Source organism: Neofelis nebulosa, chromosome 5, assembly GCF_028018385.1.
Source record: "Neofelis nebulosa isolate mNeoNeb1 chromosome 5, mNeoNeb1.pri, whole genome shotgun sequence".
In the NCBI taxonomy this organism is placed as follows: domain Eukaryota; kingdom Metazoa; phylum Chordata; class Mammalia; order Carnivora; family Felidae; genus Neofelis; species Neofelis nebulosa.
In genome coordinates, this window is record NC_080786.1 from 78,392,446 (window position 1) to 78,411,181 (window position 18,736).

Below are 18,736 nucleotides of genomic sequence, written 5' to 3' on the forward strand. Positions count from 1 at the left end.
AAATTAAAAAAAAAAAACAACAAAAAAAACCTAAGCCTTCTAGCAACACCTATGTAGGTGGCAACCTCTGGTCTTCCAGGCCAATCCCATCCCAGAGCGGGGTTCACCAATAGGTAGATTAAGCAATATGCCTAAGGCACTGGCAAAATGAGGACTCACATACCCATAAAAAGTTAGTTTTCAAAACGTTATCTGGAATTTTGGAACCAGAAAATCTTGAAAGATATTCTAATATTATATCTTATGTAAGTTCTCTGTTGTGTTGAATTTGAATAGGTTTGGGGGCTCCATAATCTTTTGGAATGCAGGGTCTCTAAGGATCTTAATCTGGCCCTGCCACCCACTGCTTCAGAAACTTCCCTTTACCTCAGTTCTCAGAATGAACACACAAAGTCTTCCCCACATCTGAGGTCCAGGCCAGAGAGTGGAGGATATGTTCTATGTCTTACTTTATTGCAGCATTCTCCCTTCTGAAGTGGTGTGTCTGAACCACAAAATGTCACACTTCATCATGCATAGTGATGCAGGAGTGTGGTGGTGGTAATCGGGGTCCCTGACTTATTAGGGCAAAGCTATGGGGAGAGGGAGGTCCACTGGACCACTGGGCAATTCATTTTACAGGAGGAAGTTTCTCCCACAGATGGAGAGATAGCTTGTAGCTTGCTTTCCTTTCTCCGGTCTTGACCCTTGTCCCATCTTCTACTGCTATTGTAGGAAGCCAAAAAAAAAAAAAAAAAAAAAAAAAAGAGCCAAGACCTGAGAATGTGAATGTTGTGACTGTGGATCCACTTGGCTTCCCAAGCCCAAGGGGGGGTTGCAACAGGTTCCCCAGAGTGGAGACCTGAGGCAGCTGCCAGGGGCAAGGTGCCCTCCCACTGGCCTCTGGCCCTTACAGGGTTAGCCAATGGGAAGAGACAACTGTGGGGTGGGGACCGCCTGCCCCCATGAGTACCAGGGTGCTGAGGCTGGACCATCTCCTCACTTCCATCCTGACTGCAGTCTGTGGGTCTGATTCTACACCTGAGGGTAAGATCAAGTTGATCACAGTTCCAGGCCGGGGGTGGGGATGGCTGCCTTGCAATGGAGCCTCTGGCTGGGGTATGCCCAGGCTCTCTTGTACAGGCAAAACTCTGGTGAGGGCAGCACTGGTGGAGGCAGACAGGCCTTGGGCTTCTTTCTTGATTCTCCCACAGCTCCAAGAGTAAAGGAGCTGTTCCTCTGGTGAAAATCTTGAATTTTGCCCAATTCACTCTGTGGCAAGATGCCTACCCAGAGAAAAGGTTGGGATCTGTGAGGAAAGAGGGATGGTCCAGTGATAGAGTTCAATTAAATAAGAAGAGAAGGAAATAAAGCACTCCTCAGCTTGACCAGGTAGGCAAGGAAAGTAGGCAGCTCGGGGATAGCCTGAGCTCTGACCTCAGGTTGAGTCTGGAAACCAGCTCTGCTACTTGACTCTTCTCAGCAAATATCGATTGAGAAAGTTCTATAGGCCAGACATTGGGTAGACTTGCAAAGATGAGTGAGACATAATCATTGTCTGGATTTGAGGGAATCTGTAAATATGGGGATGTGGGGATATCTCACAGGACGATTGAGACATTCAAATGAAGTCATGCAAGCTTGGCATATACTGAAAACTTAGGAAAATCTTATTTTTAGAAGACATTTTCTGGCCGAAACCAATGGGTCTGCTTGGCCTTTGCCACACCCGATCCTGCTGGCCCCAGCAAGTGCTGTGCCTGAGGCATCTGGTTGTTTTCAGTGTAGGAGGCAGACGTCAGAGCAGGAAGGATTTTAGAGATCAGGCCATCCCTCTTGTGTCAGTGGATGTGGATCCCTGGTCTGGAGAGGTTCTGGTTTTCAGACCAGTCCTCACAGGGAATGCAGCCACCTCACTCCTGGTGACTCCCTCCATTGGGGGTAAGGCCAGCTCCTCCAGACAAGGTAGTGGAGCAGGGGAGCCCTTTATGCTGGTAGAACATGCCCAAAGGAGCATAAAGGTGTCAGCTTTGCTCTTGAAGCAGAGAGATAGAAATGGAGCCCTGCAGCTCGATTGGCAGTCCTCGTTGCCTTCCTCCCTTAACTCCTGAGGAGTTTTAGAGAGAGACACAGGACTTGCTTCTTGTCCTTTCTAAGGTGGCTGCAGGGACAGACTTTCCACCCACTCCTTGTCAAGCCAAGAGATTAGTGGCCCGACTTGGCTGAAGTCAGAAGGTAGAAGCTTTGGACAGCAGAAATTTTCAGTCAGGATTTTTTTCATGTGGAGAGCAACTGATTCTAAAAATGCATTGGAGGGATTTTCGGCTTTACTAGTTCTTGAGAATGTGTGTGTGTGTGTGTGTGTGTGTGTGTGTGTGTGTGTGTGTTGGGCATAGGAATGCTGACAGCTCTCCTAGGGTTGAGTGAAAGCTTTCAGGTAAGGGGTGCCTTGGTGGCTCAGTCAGCTAAGCATCTGACTTTGGCTCAGGTCATGGTCTCATCGTTTGTGAATTCAGGCTCCTCATTGAGCTGTCTCCTGTCAGCACAGAACTCACTTCAGATTCTCTGTCCCCCTCTCTGACCCTCCCCTTGTCTCTATCTCTTAGAAATAAATAAAAATTTTTAAAAGGATAAGATTCTCTCTCTCTCCTGCTCATACTCTCTCTCAAATGAAAGAAAAAAAAAAAAAGAAAGAAAGCTTTCAGGTAATCCTCCTGGGAGCTAGACCAAACTGAGTTGATTCCTGATTCTGTCATTCATCATTAGGTTGTACCATGTGAAATGATACTCCCAATATTCTACCACTTTAACCTTTAAAAATGGCGAATGCATATAACCCACAAGAGTTGTATGATTTTTTTTCCTCCCCAGCCGCCCCACCTTGGATACTAAGAATTGCGTGATCTTTTTTTTTTTTTTAATTTTTTTTAAACGTTTATTTATTTTTGAGACAGAGAGAGACAGAGCATGAATGGGGGAGGGTCAGAGAGAGGGAGACACAGAATCTGAAACAGGCTCTGGGCTCGGAGCTGTCAGCACATGGGCCCGATGCGGGGCTCAAACTCACGGACCGCGAGATCGTGACCTGAGCCGAAGTCGGCGCTCAACCGACTGAGCCACCCAGGCACCCCAGAATTGCGTGATCTTAAGACAACATCTTGGTCTCTTCAAGTCTCAGATTCTTCTCTATAGTAGAATCAAGAGCAGGGCCGTGGGGAAGGTTACAAGAAATCAAGTTTGAAAGTGCCTTATGTAATTTCTACTCCAAAGTATCCTTGACCAATTTCAAAGTGTTCTCACGTCCCTCCTCTTACCTGATCGCGTTCAGTAGATTCCGAAGCTGAGTCTGAGAGGCTTTTTAGAGGCAGTGTAATGTGATGGGAAGCTTACCGGTTTGGAAGTCAGAACAAGAATCTCTCAGGGGTCATGTCCTTAATGTCTCAGTTTACCCATTTCTAAAGTTGGGATTATTTTCCTTACTTCATGGAGTTCTTGTAAAAATTAAAATAAGTAATAAATAAAATAATGTGTGAAAGCTGCTAGTGTGGGAGCTGGCCTCTACAAGGATCTAATAAGTGCCTTCTCCTTAACCTCCTGTTTGTAGAAGCAGGGCAGGGGTGAGATGATTTCTGGGGTTCATTTGGCTCTCAGGGACTGAGTGATCTGTGCTTTAATGCCCTTTCCTGCTGCAAGGGTTGGCACAGATTTGCTGACCTTTCCCCCCCGCCATACTGCTCTGTTTCCTGCCAGCCCTAAAGGAGACTCTGTCTTGCATTTCGTAGGATTCTGCTGTTGTTACTGAAATTCCAGCAGGTGAAAGTGGAATTTCTTATATATTAAACAATTTATTTTAACATGTATTCACCTTTAAGAGTGAGAGAGACAGAGTGTGAGTGGGGGAGAGGCAGAGAGAGAGAGAGGGAGACACAGAATCCGAAGCAGGCTCCAGGCTCTGAGCTGTCAGCACAGAGCCTGATGCCAGGCTCAAACTCACAGATCGTGAGATCATGACCTGAGTTGAAATCAGACGCTTAACTGACTGAGTCACCCAGGTGTCCTGGAATTTCTTATAAATTTTAGCATTGAAAATGAGAGATCATAATATGGCCCTTTAGGATCCAGAGAACACCATGGCCATCCCTCATATAATTCTTTTTTTTTTAATTTAATTTTATTATTATTATTTTTTGATATTAAATTTATTGTCAAATTGGTTTCCATACAACACCCAGTGCTCATCCCAACAGGTCCCCTCCTCAATGTCCATCACCCACCTTCCCCTCCCTCCCACCCCCCCATCAACCCTCAGTTTATTCTCAGTTTTTTTTTTATTAAATTTTTTTTAACGTTTATTTATTTTTGAGACCGAGAGAGACAGAGCATGAACAGGGAGGGGCAGAAAGAGAGAGGGAGACACAGAATCAGAAGCAGGCTCCAGGCTCTGAGCCATCAGCCCAGAGCCGGACGCGGGGCTCGAACCCACGGACTGCGAGATCGTGACCTGAGCTGAAGTCGGATGCTTAACCGACTGAGCCACCCAGGCGCCCCTATTCTCAGTTTTTAAGAGTCTCTTATGGTTTCATATAATTCTAAGAATGAATGGATCCATGCCTATACACGGTGTACCATGAGAGCCAGTGCAGTAGAAAGAACTCGGCCTTTGGATTTTAAAGTGCACCTCCACACTCTTCCTTGTTATGCATGGGCAGAAGTTATTAATCCTCTCTGGTCCTGGGATTTGTCGTGTGGGAACTGAGTCCTACTTCCTGGAGTAGTAGGGCTGAAATAAGATTAAAGGGCAGGTGGATGTACAGTGGTCCATAGCAGGTGGTCCATAAATATTTGTTAGTTTCCCTTCTCTTGACTTATATGTGTGGAAGTTTATAAAATGCTTCAGACTTTTAATCAACTGATTCTCACAATAAGATTGTGAAATAGGTTGCGTAAGGATTAATATCATTAATAATCATTAATAATATCATTAATAATTTGGAGGCAAAGAACATGAGATTTGGGGGTGGGGTGGATATAAGTAAGTCACCCAGCGAGTTAACGGTGGAGCCTAGACGAAAAGCCAGAGCACTTGCATCATAACCTGGAGGGCTTTTCATTCTATTTTTTCTTATGTCCCCCATCCCATGGAGTGGAATATGAAAAGGCAGATGTGTAATCCTGATGCATTTTTTTTCCTCTTCTGAACTATGCCTAAGACTCTATTTTTGGGCTTTGGAAGACCAGAATTTGATTTCCAGCTCCTCCTCGTTTAAGAGCTCTAGGCTCTTGGGTGAGTCACTTAACTTTCCTGAATCTGCTTCCCTCATCTCTAAAATGGGTACAGTCATAGCTAACATTTATTAAGCACTGACATGTGCCAAGCCCTGTTCTAAGTACGTTATATGGATTACGCCTCTTAATCCTCCAACAAATACATGACTGAAACACATTATAGGTAAGAAGAAATTATTCTCACCCGAGCACCAAGATCATAGAGAATGTGATGTCCTTCTCTTTCACACCATCTCTCAAAATGGTTGTGAAGATTACATGAGACATTTTAGGCAAGAACTTTACAAATGGAGTTCTACAGAAACAGAATTATAAGTGTAGCTTGGGAATTAGCTTCATGATCCATATAAGAGTTTTCTCTGCAGGCACCATTGAGTCTTAGATTACAGTTTCGTTTAATAGTGTTCTCCGCTGTAGAAATAGAAATCTCTCAAAGTCAAAGCGTAACAATTGCCATATCTAAGCAAAGAACACAGATAATTTTGGAATACATTTTTTTAAGAGACACTTCTGCACTGGCCTTCAATTGTTATCAATTGCCGCTTTTTCCACTCAGAACTAGGTTAGAAGACAACTTTCTTCTGCAACCAGAATCTGTTCTTAGAACAAGAAAATTCCTAGAATCATGCACCCATCTTCACCCCAACCCCCCTTTTTAATTTTTTTTTAATGTTTATTTATTATTGAGAGACAGAGCATGAGCATGGGAGGGGCAGAGAGAGGAGGAGATGCAGAATCCAAAGCAGGCTCCAGGCTCTGAGCTGTCAGCACAGAGCCCAACGCGGGGCTCGAACTCACAAACTGCGAGATCATGACCTGAGTTGAAGTCGGAGGCCCAACAAACTGAGCCACCCAGGTGCCCCACCCCACCCCTTTTTTCAGTACCTCCTCCACCCCATGCCACTGTCATGGAACCCAGACTGGTTGTCACTGTTAGTGGAAAAATCTGTCCATAACGCCAAAGTGTTGAGGGCTGAAAGCCTTCCCTAAGGCTGGGAGAATAGAATCTTGATTTTTCAAAGAGGAGGAGGAACCAGAGAACCCAGAGACCTTCTTACATCACACTCCCCCCAACAGTTTGGAGACAGCCCCCAATCTCCTTTTATCTTTGGGTCTTTCCATAGCTGCCCCCACCAATTTTCGCATTCTGGATTCTCTCTTCCCATCTCCCTGTGGAAAAGGACACAGCCTCATGGATTCTGCCCTCCTCATTTCTGGAGAAAGCAAGCACAGAACCTCTCAGAGGTCTTCTTGGGACTTGTAATGCTAAGCCCAGAAGGAGAAAGAATGAAGGTGACAAATAGTGAGAAATTTCCAATGCATATGAAGTCTTCAAAGCCTCAGAACAAGCATTCTTCCTAAACACAAAAGGGGCTTGGCTGGCCTCTCCTCCTTGGCTTCTAATCTCACTCACCTCTTTCTTCTTATTGTGGGGCAAGCCAAGCCCATGCTGTGTCTCATTTTATTTTCAGGAGCTATGGACTACGCCCTCCTGAGCCCTTGAAATCAGTAGAGGGCGACAACGGTACATGTAGATGGAAAGAGTGAGCCTTGGCTAGAGATTCACCACCACTGCGGAGGGGACAGAGTCTGTCCAGTCCTTTCTGCCTCAGCTGCCATGTTTCCTCAGTTTCTACCCCTCCTTCTATCAGTCTACCTCATTCTCAATTCTCACGTTATTTATAAGATCATATTTGTTCTCTGCTAAATGATCTATCAGCTCAATAGAGAGGGAGAAGATGAACTGAAAGTGTCTTTAAACAGCCAGTCTTCAAATAGGGAGAAATCATTTGAGTATTTTAGATCACAGCTTACACCAAAACAAAATATTGAAGATGAATTAAAGAGTGAAATTTAAAATATATCAAACATCAGAGGATAAAAAAATAGAATATTTACCAAAACATAGAATGGCTGAGAACTGTTTAAAACTTAGAGGCAAAGAAAAATATCAGCAGAGTTGACTCTAAAAACTAAGACTTCTGCCACTTCAAAATCAGGATAAACAGAAGAATAATCTACAGAATAATCACTTAAGAAAATAGTCATGGCATATACGATAAAGTGTTGGCGTAAAGAGCTCACACAAATTGATTCAAAAGCACATGTGGCGCCTGGGTGGCTCATTCGGTTGTGTGTCCGACTTTGACTCAGGTCATGATCTCGCAGTTTGTGAGTTCGAGCCCCGCGTGGGGCTCTATGCTGACAGCTCGGAGCCTGGAGCCTGCTTCGGATTCTGTGTCTCCCTCTCTGTCTGCCCCTCCCCTGCTCACTCTCTGTCTCTCTCTCTCTGTCTCTCTCAAAAATAAATAAACATTAAAAAAAATTTTTTAAAAAGCACATTGTGTCCCTAATAAATTAAGTGACAAAAACCACTAACAGATTGTATAATGAATGAGGAAATTAAATTGGGATAGGAAATTAAGTTAGAAAACAGGACTTTGATAAAATGTACAACTCACTAATGATCGAAGTAGCCAGGTACCATTTCTTTTGTTCCCTAAACTAACAACAACAAAAATAGGTTTTTAAAAATTTTGCTGGTGAGAGTAGTTAATAGGCTCTCTTATACACACGCTAACACACGACCTAGTAACAGTATAACAAACTGCAATTTGGAAATATGCATCAAGAGCCTTAAAAATGTTCATACCTTTTGGTCCGCTAATATTACTTCTGAGAATATGTCATGACAGAATATGAGTTGTGGATAAGCTCCATGACCAAGGATATTAGTTATGGATTTTAAAATAATACTTTAAAATGGAAGTAAGCTAAAAGTTGAACACAATGGAAATGGTTCCGTATAGTTGGCTATATCCACTTGAGGAAGGAGCACATACACCGTTAAAATGATGATTATGTGAACTAGAAAATAACAAGGCAAAAATTGGGAATGAATTTCTGTGCAAAGTACATTTTTCATTATGTTTAAAAATAAACAGAGAAAGTCTTGGGACTGGGGATCCTTTTGTTTTCTGTGGTTTCCAAGATGTTTATGTTATTAGTTTTAGTGAATACATGTGTGTGTCCATATCTACACCTACATCCATATCTCTCTTTCTATCTATGAAAAATGAATATATATGAATGAATGATGGGTTGATTGTATCACATTGAGAGGGCACATAGACCCCAGGTGATGGGACATAGAAATGGGATTCTAGACGCCATGCACCTCTTTGGGGGTAAAATTGCCAATCAGTGTCTTTCCTGCATCCCTCATGGAGGAACTGTTTCCTGAAACCAAACCCAATTCTGAAGACATTGCATAACCCTTGAGAGATAAGCATATTGATGAAAAATAGTGAGTGCTCGGAGTAGAAAAATACACACAGGCTGTGTTTAACTTAGAAGCATGTTCTTGGGATTAGGCACCTTTCACACTCCACAGAGGGTTTTAGTAATGACTGTGATCCAGGATCCTTTTTCCTTTCTGTGGTGCTTTCTCTCGACTCCTTGGTGAGAGAAGGTTGAGAAGACCAAGAAGCTGGCTATCAGAGGCAGGGGACTAAGATCACCCTGATATCAGAGGCAGAAACTGGGAAGGGAAGAGTATCATCTTCTAGGAGGGGGATATGAAGGAACGGTTCTGGAAAGGTGTCCCTGGCCACCTGTACCACTTGAACTTTTTGCTAGGGCTCCCAGAAGACACATTTAAAATCCACTCCCCTCTCCACCCTTCTTTCCCTCTTCCTACCTCTTTCCCTCCTCTCTCTGGCTCTCTTGCCCTTTCTTTTCTTCCTCAGAAAGTATTTAGTCCCTACTCTGTGCTGGTAGTATGTCAGTCTTCATCCCTGGTACCTGTGGTTTAATGGGAGAAATGAATGAGCAAATCAGCAATTACAGTGTAGTGCAGGAAATGCAATGTTAGAGGTAAGTGAGGGCACTGGGGGGGGGTGCAAAGGAGGAGCAAACAACCCAGATTGGGGAGGGAGGATTTCCTGAAAAAGAAGACACCCCCACTGTGTCCTGAAAGCTGCATAGGGATCAGGGAGGTAAGGAAGTGCTGCTAAGTGTGACCCAGGCAGAGTCAGTGCATATCCTCATGGGACAGTGTGTCTCTGGTTGTCTGACTCAGGGAAAGGCTGTGTGTGTGTGCCTTGTGCGAGTGTGTGTATACGTGTGTGCACTCATGTGTATGTATGTGTGTGTGTGTGTGTGCAATACCCAAATGGTCTATCATGTGATCTAGGAAATGGGGAGAGGAAGAAAGAATGAAAGAGAAAGAAGGAAGAACAGACATAGAAATGAAGGAGAGGGAAGTAGAGAAGATAAAAGGAGGCAGAGAGAGAGAGAGAGATTGGTTAGAGTTGAAGGAGAGGATCTGAGCCATCATCCTTGGAAAACTCAAGGGATAGATTCTTGACAAATGGACTCTTGGAATTCGATCTAAGGAGGCTGGTCCTGTGCTCAGACATGAGGTAATTGAAAAGTGTTGTCCTGCCCTCACTGAACTCACCATCTGTTGAGGAAAGGAGATCATACACAAAGAATAATGCTAAGTATTATAAATGTCAGGGCAGAAAGAGATCAAGGTGGGTGGAAATTTTTAGAACAGTCTTCCGGAAGAGGTGAGTGTTCAGAGAGCAGGTCTCAGAAGTGGGTGCTGCTGAGATGGCCCTGGTCTTGCATAGGTCCTGACAGGGTGTGCTGTGTGGGGTCTGCTCGCAGGGCTGACGGTGCGGATCTGGGTTCCAGGCCTCAGGATGCTGTTGCTACGAGCTGTTCTATTGCTACTGGTCCTGCCCATTCGTGGCCAGGAGTCCGAGACAGAAGGGCCTGGCGTCGTGGTTCCCCTGCCAAAAGGGGCCTGCACAGGTTGGATGGCAGGCATCCCGGGGCATCCCGGCCACAATGGGACCCCAGGCCGGGATGGTAGAGATGGCACCTCGGGTGAAAAGGGTGAGAAAGGAGATCCAGGTAAGAACAAGGTTTTCGGCTTCCATTGTCATAGACTTCTGTGGGGTGGAAGAGGCATTAGCTATTGACTAAGGCCTAGACACAAGGAGGAAGCAAATTTGTTTTCTGTGACCCACAAGCAACCCGAAATGGATTTGGGTTCGCCTCTGAGAATAGGTGGTACCTGTAAAACTAGTACGCTCAACTCTGCTCTAGCCACATCACGTTCTCTGTACCTTTTCCCATCCCCACCTCATCCATCACTATGCCCAATCTGTTCACATTCATGTTACCCTTCATTTCCACTAACTTCCCATTCTACCCAGGGGCATTCACACATAATGCACACTCTTACAGCTCACGGTCCTGCTCCTGGGGAGCTCTTGGTCTGATTAAGGACATAAGTCTAATGCACAAAGCTGTTAAGGATTACTACGAGAAAGCCTATTCCAAATATGCCAAGTTGAATGTGGACTAATGCCCGAAGTGCGGAACCAAGACAAAATGCTCTCAATGCAGATCCAGATTATTAACAATGAAGGCTTTAAGAAGGAGGTGGGACTGGAGCCCGGCCTTAAAGGATGGGTAGACCGAATAGAGAGAGGGCATTCCAGACAGAGGGGATAGAAGTATGGTTGGTTGAGCCAACATGTGAAGGGCTGGCAGGGTGGAGGGTCTATGATGGAGACTTACAGGGAATGAGGTTGGAGATGAATTAACGGGAGCCTGCTGTGGGATGTAGAAGGAGAAGGTATAACTCACCTCTTTGGGAGCCCCCATCTCTGCTCTGCAAGTTGTGGGTAAGGGAGATAAGGACGGTGTTTTAGGTTAGAACTAACCTAGGCAGGAGTTCTGTTTCTGTGGTCACTGAAGTCTTCTCGTTCTCTAGGCCTTGTTGGTCCTAAGGGTGACACTGGTGAAACTGGAGTAACTGGGATTGAAGGTCCCCGAGGTTTTCCAGGAATCCCAGGCAGGAAAGGAGAACCTGGAGAAAGTGCCTACGTATACCGCTCAGCGTTCAGTGTGGGATTGGAGAGCCGGGTCACAGTCCCCAATGTTCCCATTCGCTTTACCAAAATCTTCTACAATCAGCAAAACCACTATGATGTTACCACTGGAAAATTCCACTGCAACATTCCCGGGCTATACTACTTCTCCTACCACATCACAGTCTACTTGAAGGACGTCAAGGTCAGTCTCTACAAGAGAGACAAGGCGATGCTCTTCACCTATGACCAGTACCAGGAGAAGAATGTGGACCAGGCCTCTGGCTCTGTGCTCCTCCATCTGGAGATGGGCGATGAAGTCTGGCTCCAGGTGTATGGGGATGGGGACTCTAATGGGCTCTATGCAGATAACGTCAATGACTCCACCTTTACAGGCTTCCTTCTCTACTATGACACCGTTTGATCACAACTAACTTAGAACCTCCACTGGGCCAGACAACCAAAAGTGAAAGAACAGTCTACAGGTTCTCAGTGTAGTTAGGAGATTAATTTTACTACCTAGTTGGAGGGCTCTGAACATTATTCATTCATTTACTCATTCATTCATCAAGTCCTTTAAAAAAAATTATATACTATGTTCCTGAAGAAGACATGGTCCCTGGCCTCAAGGATCTGCTATGTAGTAGCAATGAAAGGTTAATAACATTTCCTGGGGTGCTTTGCACACATGGCAAGATACCTGACTACCATAAAGTATTTCACAGTGTTATTCTGTGTCTATTGTTTTTCCTCACATTCATGCCAATCCTGCGAGGTACACAAGAAACATATTATTCTCCTCTTTTCGCACTTGGGTTCTGAGCCTGAGAGTGACTGCCTAAGGTGACACAGGTATTAGGTGGCAGAGTTCGAAATCAAACCCAGGTCTAGAGACCTTCTCCCCTAGACCCTGCCCTTGTTTAGGAGTACACGTCCTCTTGGGAGTGTTGGTAAGGAGTCAATCACCCAGCTCATCTGAGGGCCTCCGAGTTGGCTTTCATGGTGAGTTATGCCTTTCCCCGGTAGAGCTGCGTCAGAGAAGGTGATTCTATGGCTATGTCCCATCCCAACTGGACTACTAATGGCCCCTGACTGACTGTACTTTGGATTCTCTGTGTCTTTCCTCATGCTCTTCTCTCTAGCTCAGAAAGTGACTTCAATCTCCACAGGCTGAAATCCTCCCTGTTCCTCAGAGCCACCTAGTCAGGAAGCTTCTCTGATGGGCTCGCTCTTTCCTGCAAACCTTCCGCACACACTGTGCCCCTATGCCCCGCTATATGTTATGCTAGATGAGAGTCCTGAATGTGAAAGACATCCTTCCTCCAGGCCAGGGACGACTGATGGGAAAGAACTGAGCTTCCCTCACCACCGAGTCCCTTTGCAGGTCCTTGATAAATGCCTCATGAAGACCAACCTTTGGAATCTCATCCCTATGCAGAATTATCTCCAGTTCAGTCTCTCCATATAACTAAACCTGATCTATGAAAACATTTTCATTTTAGGAACTTCCTGAATTTAAGCACCTAATCCTTGTTCCACTGGATAGTTAGACTCTTTTCTACTGAGGTTTGGGATGACTGCTTTCCAGAATACTTAAAGAATTTTCCCTCAAGGAAGTAGCTTCCGTCCACAATGCAAAACACACAAAGGAATTTGGAAACCATTCTTTCCTTCAGCACCAACAGGGTCTGGCAAGACCTGGACCTTCTGAATCTATTCTTGTTCTTTAAGTGTTAAACAAAGAAGAAAAGAAGGGAAAAAAAAGAAAAAAAAAAGAACTATCTGAGGTGATGGGCATGGTAATTAACTTGATTGTGGTGATCATTTCACCATTTTTATCTATAGCAAATCATCACATTATACATCTAAATATACACAATTTTAATTGTCAAAATATTCCAAAAAAAGAAAACAGGTGATTGATCGTGGTACATATCTTCCCAGGAGACAATAGCTTGAATAAAGCTTTTCAGAGTTTTTAGCAAAAGTAGAGTCAATAACAGCGTTCTTTATAAACAGAAAGGGGAAACGGTTTTGTTGCTTACAGTTTTAAATTCTGAATGATTCCCTTTTGCATGTGTATTGCTAATCATGAAGCCATTATTATTTCTACATGCAAAGCCCTGTCTTTTAAAATGTTTGCATACCATCATTGTCTACAAGTAAAGGTACTCTTCAGCATTAAAAGTAGAAGCACTTGAGTCCCACAAAAGACATGGGGTTTAGAGAGGAAGGAGTAAACTGTATGTGAGGACTCCATGTTATGAACGACAGAAAACCCAACTGTAACTTGAGAGGAAAAAAAAAAAAAAGATTCCCTTGCACGATGGAAAATACCAGAGCAGCTGCTCTGTCATGAGGCAAGGCTTAAACCAGAGGCTCAAGTGATATCAAAGACCTTTTTCTATCTGTTCTTCTACTCTGCCTTCAGCAGTGTAGGCTTAACACCCAGGCTCTACACCGTATACTTCTAGACTTTTCCTCAGGATATCAAAAGACTGACTGGTAGGGTTGCCTGGGTGGCTCAGTAGGATGAGTGTCTGACTCTTGATTTTGGCTCAGGTCATGATCCCAGGGTCATGGGGTTGAGCCCCGCTTTGGTCTCTGTGCTGAGTGTAGAGCCTGCTTGGGATTCTCTCTCTCCCTCTGCCCTTTCTCTGCGTGCACACGCTCTGTCTCTCACTCTCAAAAGAGAGAGAGAGGGACTTAAAAAAAAACAAAAGACTGACTGGTACCGTGCCAGCTCTGGCACCCTCCCATCCCACCATCTGGCTAAAGGGATATCCTCTTTTCTGGTGGTTCCCAAGGAGGAGAGTGGAAGTTCTCTTTTCCAGAAGCCCCAGCAACTATGTCTTTGCACGCCATTGGCTCTGGCTACATTGTATGCCCATCTATGACCAATTATTTCGCTCAGGAGGATGGACTATATTTATTGACATAAGTTGATTATGGCTCAAGCTGAAGAAAGGGTATTTTCTCTAAAGCAAAACAGGAGACAGTTACCAGAAGTGGGAGAGTGGATGATGAATTGCAAAAACACCTGCCCACAATAAACTCTCAGTGGCATGTTTGAATTTTCTTAGGTTTCTCAGGGAGATATTGCTGGAAAATTACTATCGGTTTTCCCTAAAATTTCAACAAGTAGCTAATGTCTGGCCATGCTCACAGTCCCACATCTGGGCAAGGTGGCTTCTTCACAGCACTGGACATAGTGCCACACTCACCGTAAGCTCCCTGGAGCGGGGTTAGTTCTTTGTGGAAACAGAGCCAATCTGCCCGATACCTCCTGAGAGAAGTTGTGGCCAATATTTTAGGATTAGTGGTCCTGTGTTATCTTCATGGCCCCATCATATCTTCAAATAATACTTATGGGTTTGTTTATTTCTCTTCAGTTCTGCCGGCTTTTGCTTTATGTATTTTGGAGTTCTCCTATTAAGTACATACTCATTTAATATTATGTCTTCTCGGCGAGTTTACTTTTTATCATTATATAACGCCTTTATTTATCTCTGGTGATTTTCCCTATTCTGAGGTCTATTTTGTCTGGAATTTATATAGGCACTCTAGCTTTCTTTTGATTGCTGTTTGCGTGGCATATCTTCTTCCATCATGTTGCTTTAAATCTATGCGGTTGACTCTTGAACAGTGTGGGGTTTAGGGGTACCAACCCTCCACACAGTAAAAAAATCTGTGTATAAACTTGACTCTCCAAAAACTTGTCTACTATTGACCAGAAGCCTTAATGACAACATAAATAGTTGACTAACATGTGTCCTGTATATTATAGGTATGATATGCTGTATTCTTACAATAAAGTGAGCTAGAAAAAAGAACATGTTATTAAGAAAATTATAAGGAAGAGAAAATACATTTACATTATTGTATGTGTATTTATTGAAAAGGAATCTGTGTGTTAGTGGACCCATGCAACTAAAACCCATGTTGTTCTGGGGTGCCTGGGTGGCTCAGTCAGTTAAGCGTCCAACTCTTGTTTTTGGCTGACGTCATGATCTCATGGTTCACAGGTTCAGGTCCTGCGTTGGGCTTTGCCCTGGCAGTGCAGAGCCTGCTTGGGATTCTCTCTCTCTCCTTCTCTCTCTGCCCTTCCCTCCCCCACACCTCCCCACACACACTCTCTCAAAATAAATAAATAAACTTTAAAAAAGTAAAAATAAAACCCATGTTGTTCAAGGGTCAATTGTATTATTATACTTAAGATGTATTTTCTTATAGACTGTTTGTGATTGGGTCTTGTTTTTTTATCCCATCTGAAAACCTTCTCTTTTAATTGGTGTTTTAGACAATTCATATTGAATACAAGAGTTGTTATGGTTGGATTTAAGGCTACCATTTTGTTTTCTGTTTGCCTCCCATTTTATTCTCTTTCCTGACTTCTTGTGGATTGGTTGAATATTTCATAGTATTTCATCTTAATTTATTTATTGGATTTTTGTCTATGTGTTGGTGGTATATTTTAGTAGTTGCTCTAGGAATACAATGTATATGCCTAACTTTTCACAGTATAGTTAGAATTAATATTTTAGCACTTCAAATAAAATATAGATGCTTATAATCAAATAGCGTTCTTTGTCCGGATCGCTTTACATTGTGGTCTCTATGTATATCACATCTGTATACATTGAAACATTACAATGTTAAAACTTTTGCTATTAAAATTCCTCCTCCACTAAGGGAGGCTGGAGCCAAGTAAGGTCTTGACTTACCCCAGCCTCTGAATTTTACTGTGCCTGGACTGGTTGATGAGAATATATTACACCCTGTGCAGAGACTAAAAAAGTCAGCGTGACCCCACCCACAGAGACCAAACTGGAAATAGTAACCTCCAAATTCAGAAATTTTGTTCATCTAGTGTTTTACTCAGGAATTTCTAGAAATATCCAGGTTTTGAAGAATGTTTTGAAAGAATTAGATTTTTTTCCCTTTAACCTTTTAGTTCTCACTCGGGTATTTTATAGTAAGTAAACATGAGTTTGAACAAAATTCACATGTCTGGGGCACCTGGGTGGCTCCGTCAGTTAAGTGTCTGACTCTGGATTTCAGCTCAGGTCAGGATCTCATGGCTCATGAGTTCAAGCCCCATGTCAGGCTCTGTGCTGACAGCACAGAGCCTGCTTAGGATTCTCCCTTTCCCTCTCTCTCTGCCCCTCCCCTGCTCTCTCTCTCTTTCTGTCTCTCTCTAATAAAGAAAAAAAAAAGAGAAAAAAATTCACATGCCCTTTGAACAAAAACCACATTTTCCCAAAAGGAAGCGAAGTGAGATCTCTTCAGTTTATCAGTTATGTGTGTTTTACAAGGTCAGTGTAAGTGGAGTCCCTGGGCCAAGATGAAGTCTTAGTGGGCAGTTCAGTCCGTGGTTAGAGTCAGGGCTGTGAACAGGCTCAGGGTCAGTGTGTGGTAAGGGCTACGTGTGGTCGACATCTACTGGATGTCCTGCCATTTCTCCCTGGTGCCCCCTCCCCGCCACACCCCTCCCCACCCCCCCCCACCCCTCCCCACCCCCCCCACCCCCGGTCCTTCAGTTCAAGCAGTGAAGGTGGTCCATTCTGTGTTCCATTCTGATCCTTTTGTCCTAGAGGCTGTTGAATGAACCAGGGCAGGTGCTTGATCTAAGCCAGGCCAACCCAATTTCCCTCAGGAATATGAATGAGGATATATGCCAAACATGAAGATTCAAGGCTCATGGGTGGCTACCTTCTGCCAGACGGTCTAGAGAGAGAAGAGGCTCATCTTGGTGAAAGAACCAGTCTTAGGAACACAACTGAAGGGAGGCCTGGGTGACACAGTCAGTTAAGCGTCTGACCCTTGCTTTCAGATCAGGTCATGACCTCACGGTTTGTGAGTTTGAGCTCCGTCCGCATCAGGCTGTGCGCGGATGACGCGGAGCCTGCTTGAGATTCTCTCTCTCCTTCTCTTTACTCCTCCCCCCCTTATACTCACTTTCTCTCAAAGTAAATAAATCAACTTAAAAAAAAAAAAAAGAAAGAAAGAAATAGAACTGAAAGTTGGAGGGAGAGTGAGAGCATTCTAGTTCCCAGAAGCTTTCCCCTTTTTGTTTCCATTCCTTCTTGACACAGCTGTATCGCTGCCCGTGGGTCCCCCGAGAACCAGTTCCTAGATTTTTGTACAATTTCTCCTTTTAACTTAAGCCAGCTTGAGTTGATTTCTGTTACAATAAAACCTTGGATTGCGAGTAACTTGTTCTATGAGTGTTCTGCAAGACGAGCAAACATTGCTAATAAATTTTAACTTGATAAATGAGCGATGTCTTGCAAGAAGAATAGTACGTGACGCCGAATGTCGCATGATCACAACTGAGCCAATGGTTCCTCTCTCTCTGTCTCTGTCTCTGTCTCTCTCTGTGGGATTGTGGGTGATTGTCTCCCATGCTCAGATGCTTAGTCTCAGGCCATGGTGTTTGGCAGAAATCAGTGATTTTTCAGAAGGTTGGAAGGTGCCTACAACTGGCCCTAGTGTATTTTTTGTCATTTCAAAGCGCCTACGGACAGACCTTTGTTTTTCCATACAAAAGTAAGCTTAGGAATGCTTTGCTTCATTCTAGGTCATTAGGTAGGTTTCTTGTTAAAGTTGAACAAAAGAAAAAGATTCCACTGAGCCAATAGATAGCAGTGATTCCGTTAGCGACAGTGAAAGTCGTCCTACACAATAACCCTCCTTTCTCTCATCTTCCTCACACAGGCCACGAAGATTTTCAAAGGTAAGGGCCGGTTAATTTGTTTATTTTTCTTTATGTTTTGTATTTTCTTTGTGATTTTGTTTTACAGTATTGTAATCATTTTTATATGAATTTTTTTGGGTTGTGGAACAAATCATCTGAATTTCCATTTTTTCTTATGGGGAAATTCGCTTTGATATACAGTGCTTTGGATTGCAAGCATGTTTCTGGAAATAATTATGCTTGCAAACTAAGGTTCTACTGTATTTGCATCCAAAGAATACAAGGGGTCAGAAATTAGTTTGTGACTCAGGAACCAGGCTGAGATCTAGTTAGGAAGAATACTTAGTAAAAAGGTAACATGGGGCGCCTGGGTGGCTCAGTCGGTTAGGCGGCTGACTTCGGCTCAGGTCATGATCTCGCAGTCCGTGAGTTTGAGCCCCGCGTCGGGCTCTGTGCTGACAGCTCAAAGCCTGGAGCCTGTTTCAGATTCTGTGTCTCCCTTTCTCTCTGACCTTCCCCCATTCATGTTCTGTCTCTCTGTGTCTCAAAAATGAATAAACATTAAAAAAAAAAAAAAGGTAACAGAATTCCGTCATTAGACTGGAATTTAAAATAATTTTTTTTCAGAAAAAAAAAAGAATTAAGTTGCTAAGCCCCATGAAATCAAACCTAGAACTCCAGTTTCATCTAGATTTATTTTATTTGCAATTAATTTCCTAGCTGGTAAATCTCTTGTGGGCTTAGACTTTCTATTTCATCTCTGAATTTTTTATAGAGATCATTTATTCATTCAGTAAATATTTATTGAGTTTCTGTGATGTGCCAGGCACATAATAATTTTTTTTTAAATAATAGCATTGAAAATGATATAAAGGGGCACCTGGGT

At 43.6% G+C, this 18,736-nt stretch overlaps 1 protein-coding gene across 2 annotated transcripts; it reads left to right on the forward strand.

Annotated features, from left to right (window-relative positions):
* Positions 1-911: 911 nt before the first annotated feature.
* ADIPOQ (adiponectin, C1Q and collagen domain containing) lies at positions 912-11,883 on the forward strand. 2 transcript variants are annotated; one of them, XM_058730803.1, is made up of 3 exons: positions 912-1,026; positions 9,967-10,188; positions 11,057-11,883. In XM_058730803.1, exons 1-3 carry the CDS (start codon positions 945-947, stop codon positions 11,575-11,577), a joined length of 825 nt encoding a protein of 274 aa, XP_058586786.1. In that variant the 5' UTR covers positions 912-944; the 3' UTR covers positions 11,578-11,883. The 2 variants fall into 2 exon arrangements, with proteins under 2 accessions (XP_058586786.1, XP_058586785.1); XM_058730802.1 differs by having other exon boundaries at positions 924-1,026; positions 9,940-10,188.
* Positions 11,884-18,736: the final 6,853 nt, after the last annotated feature.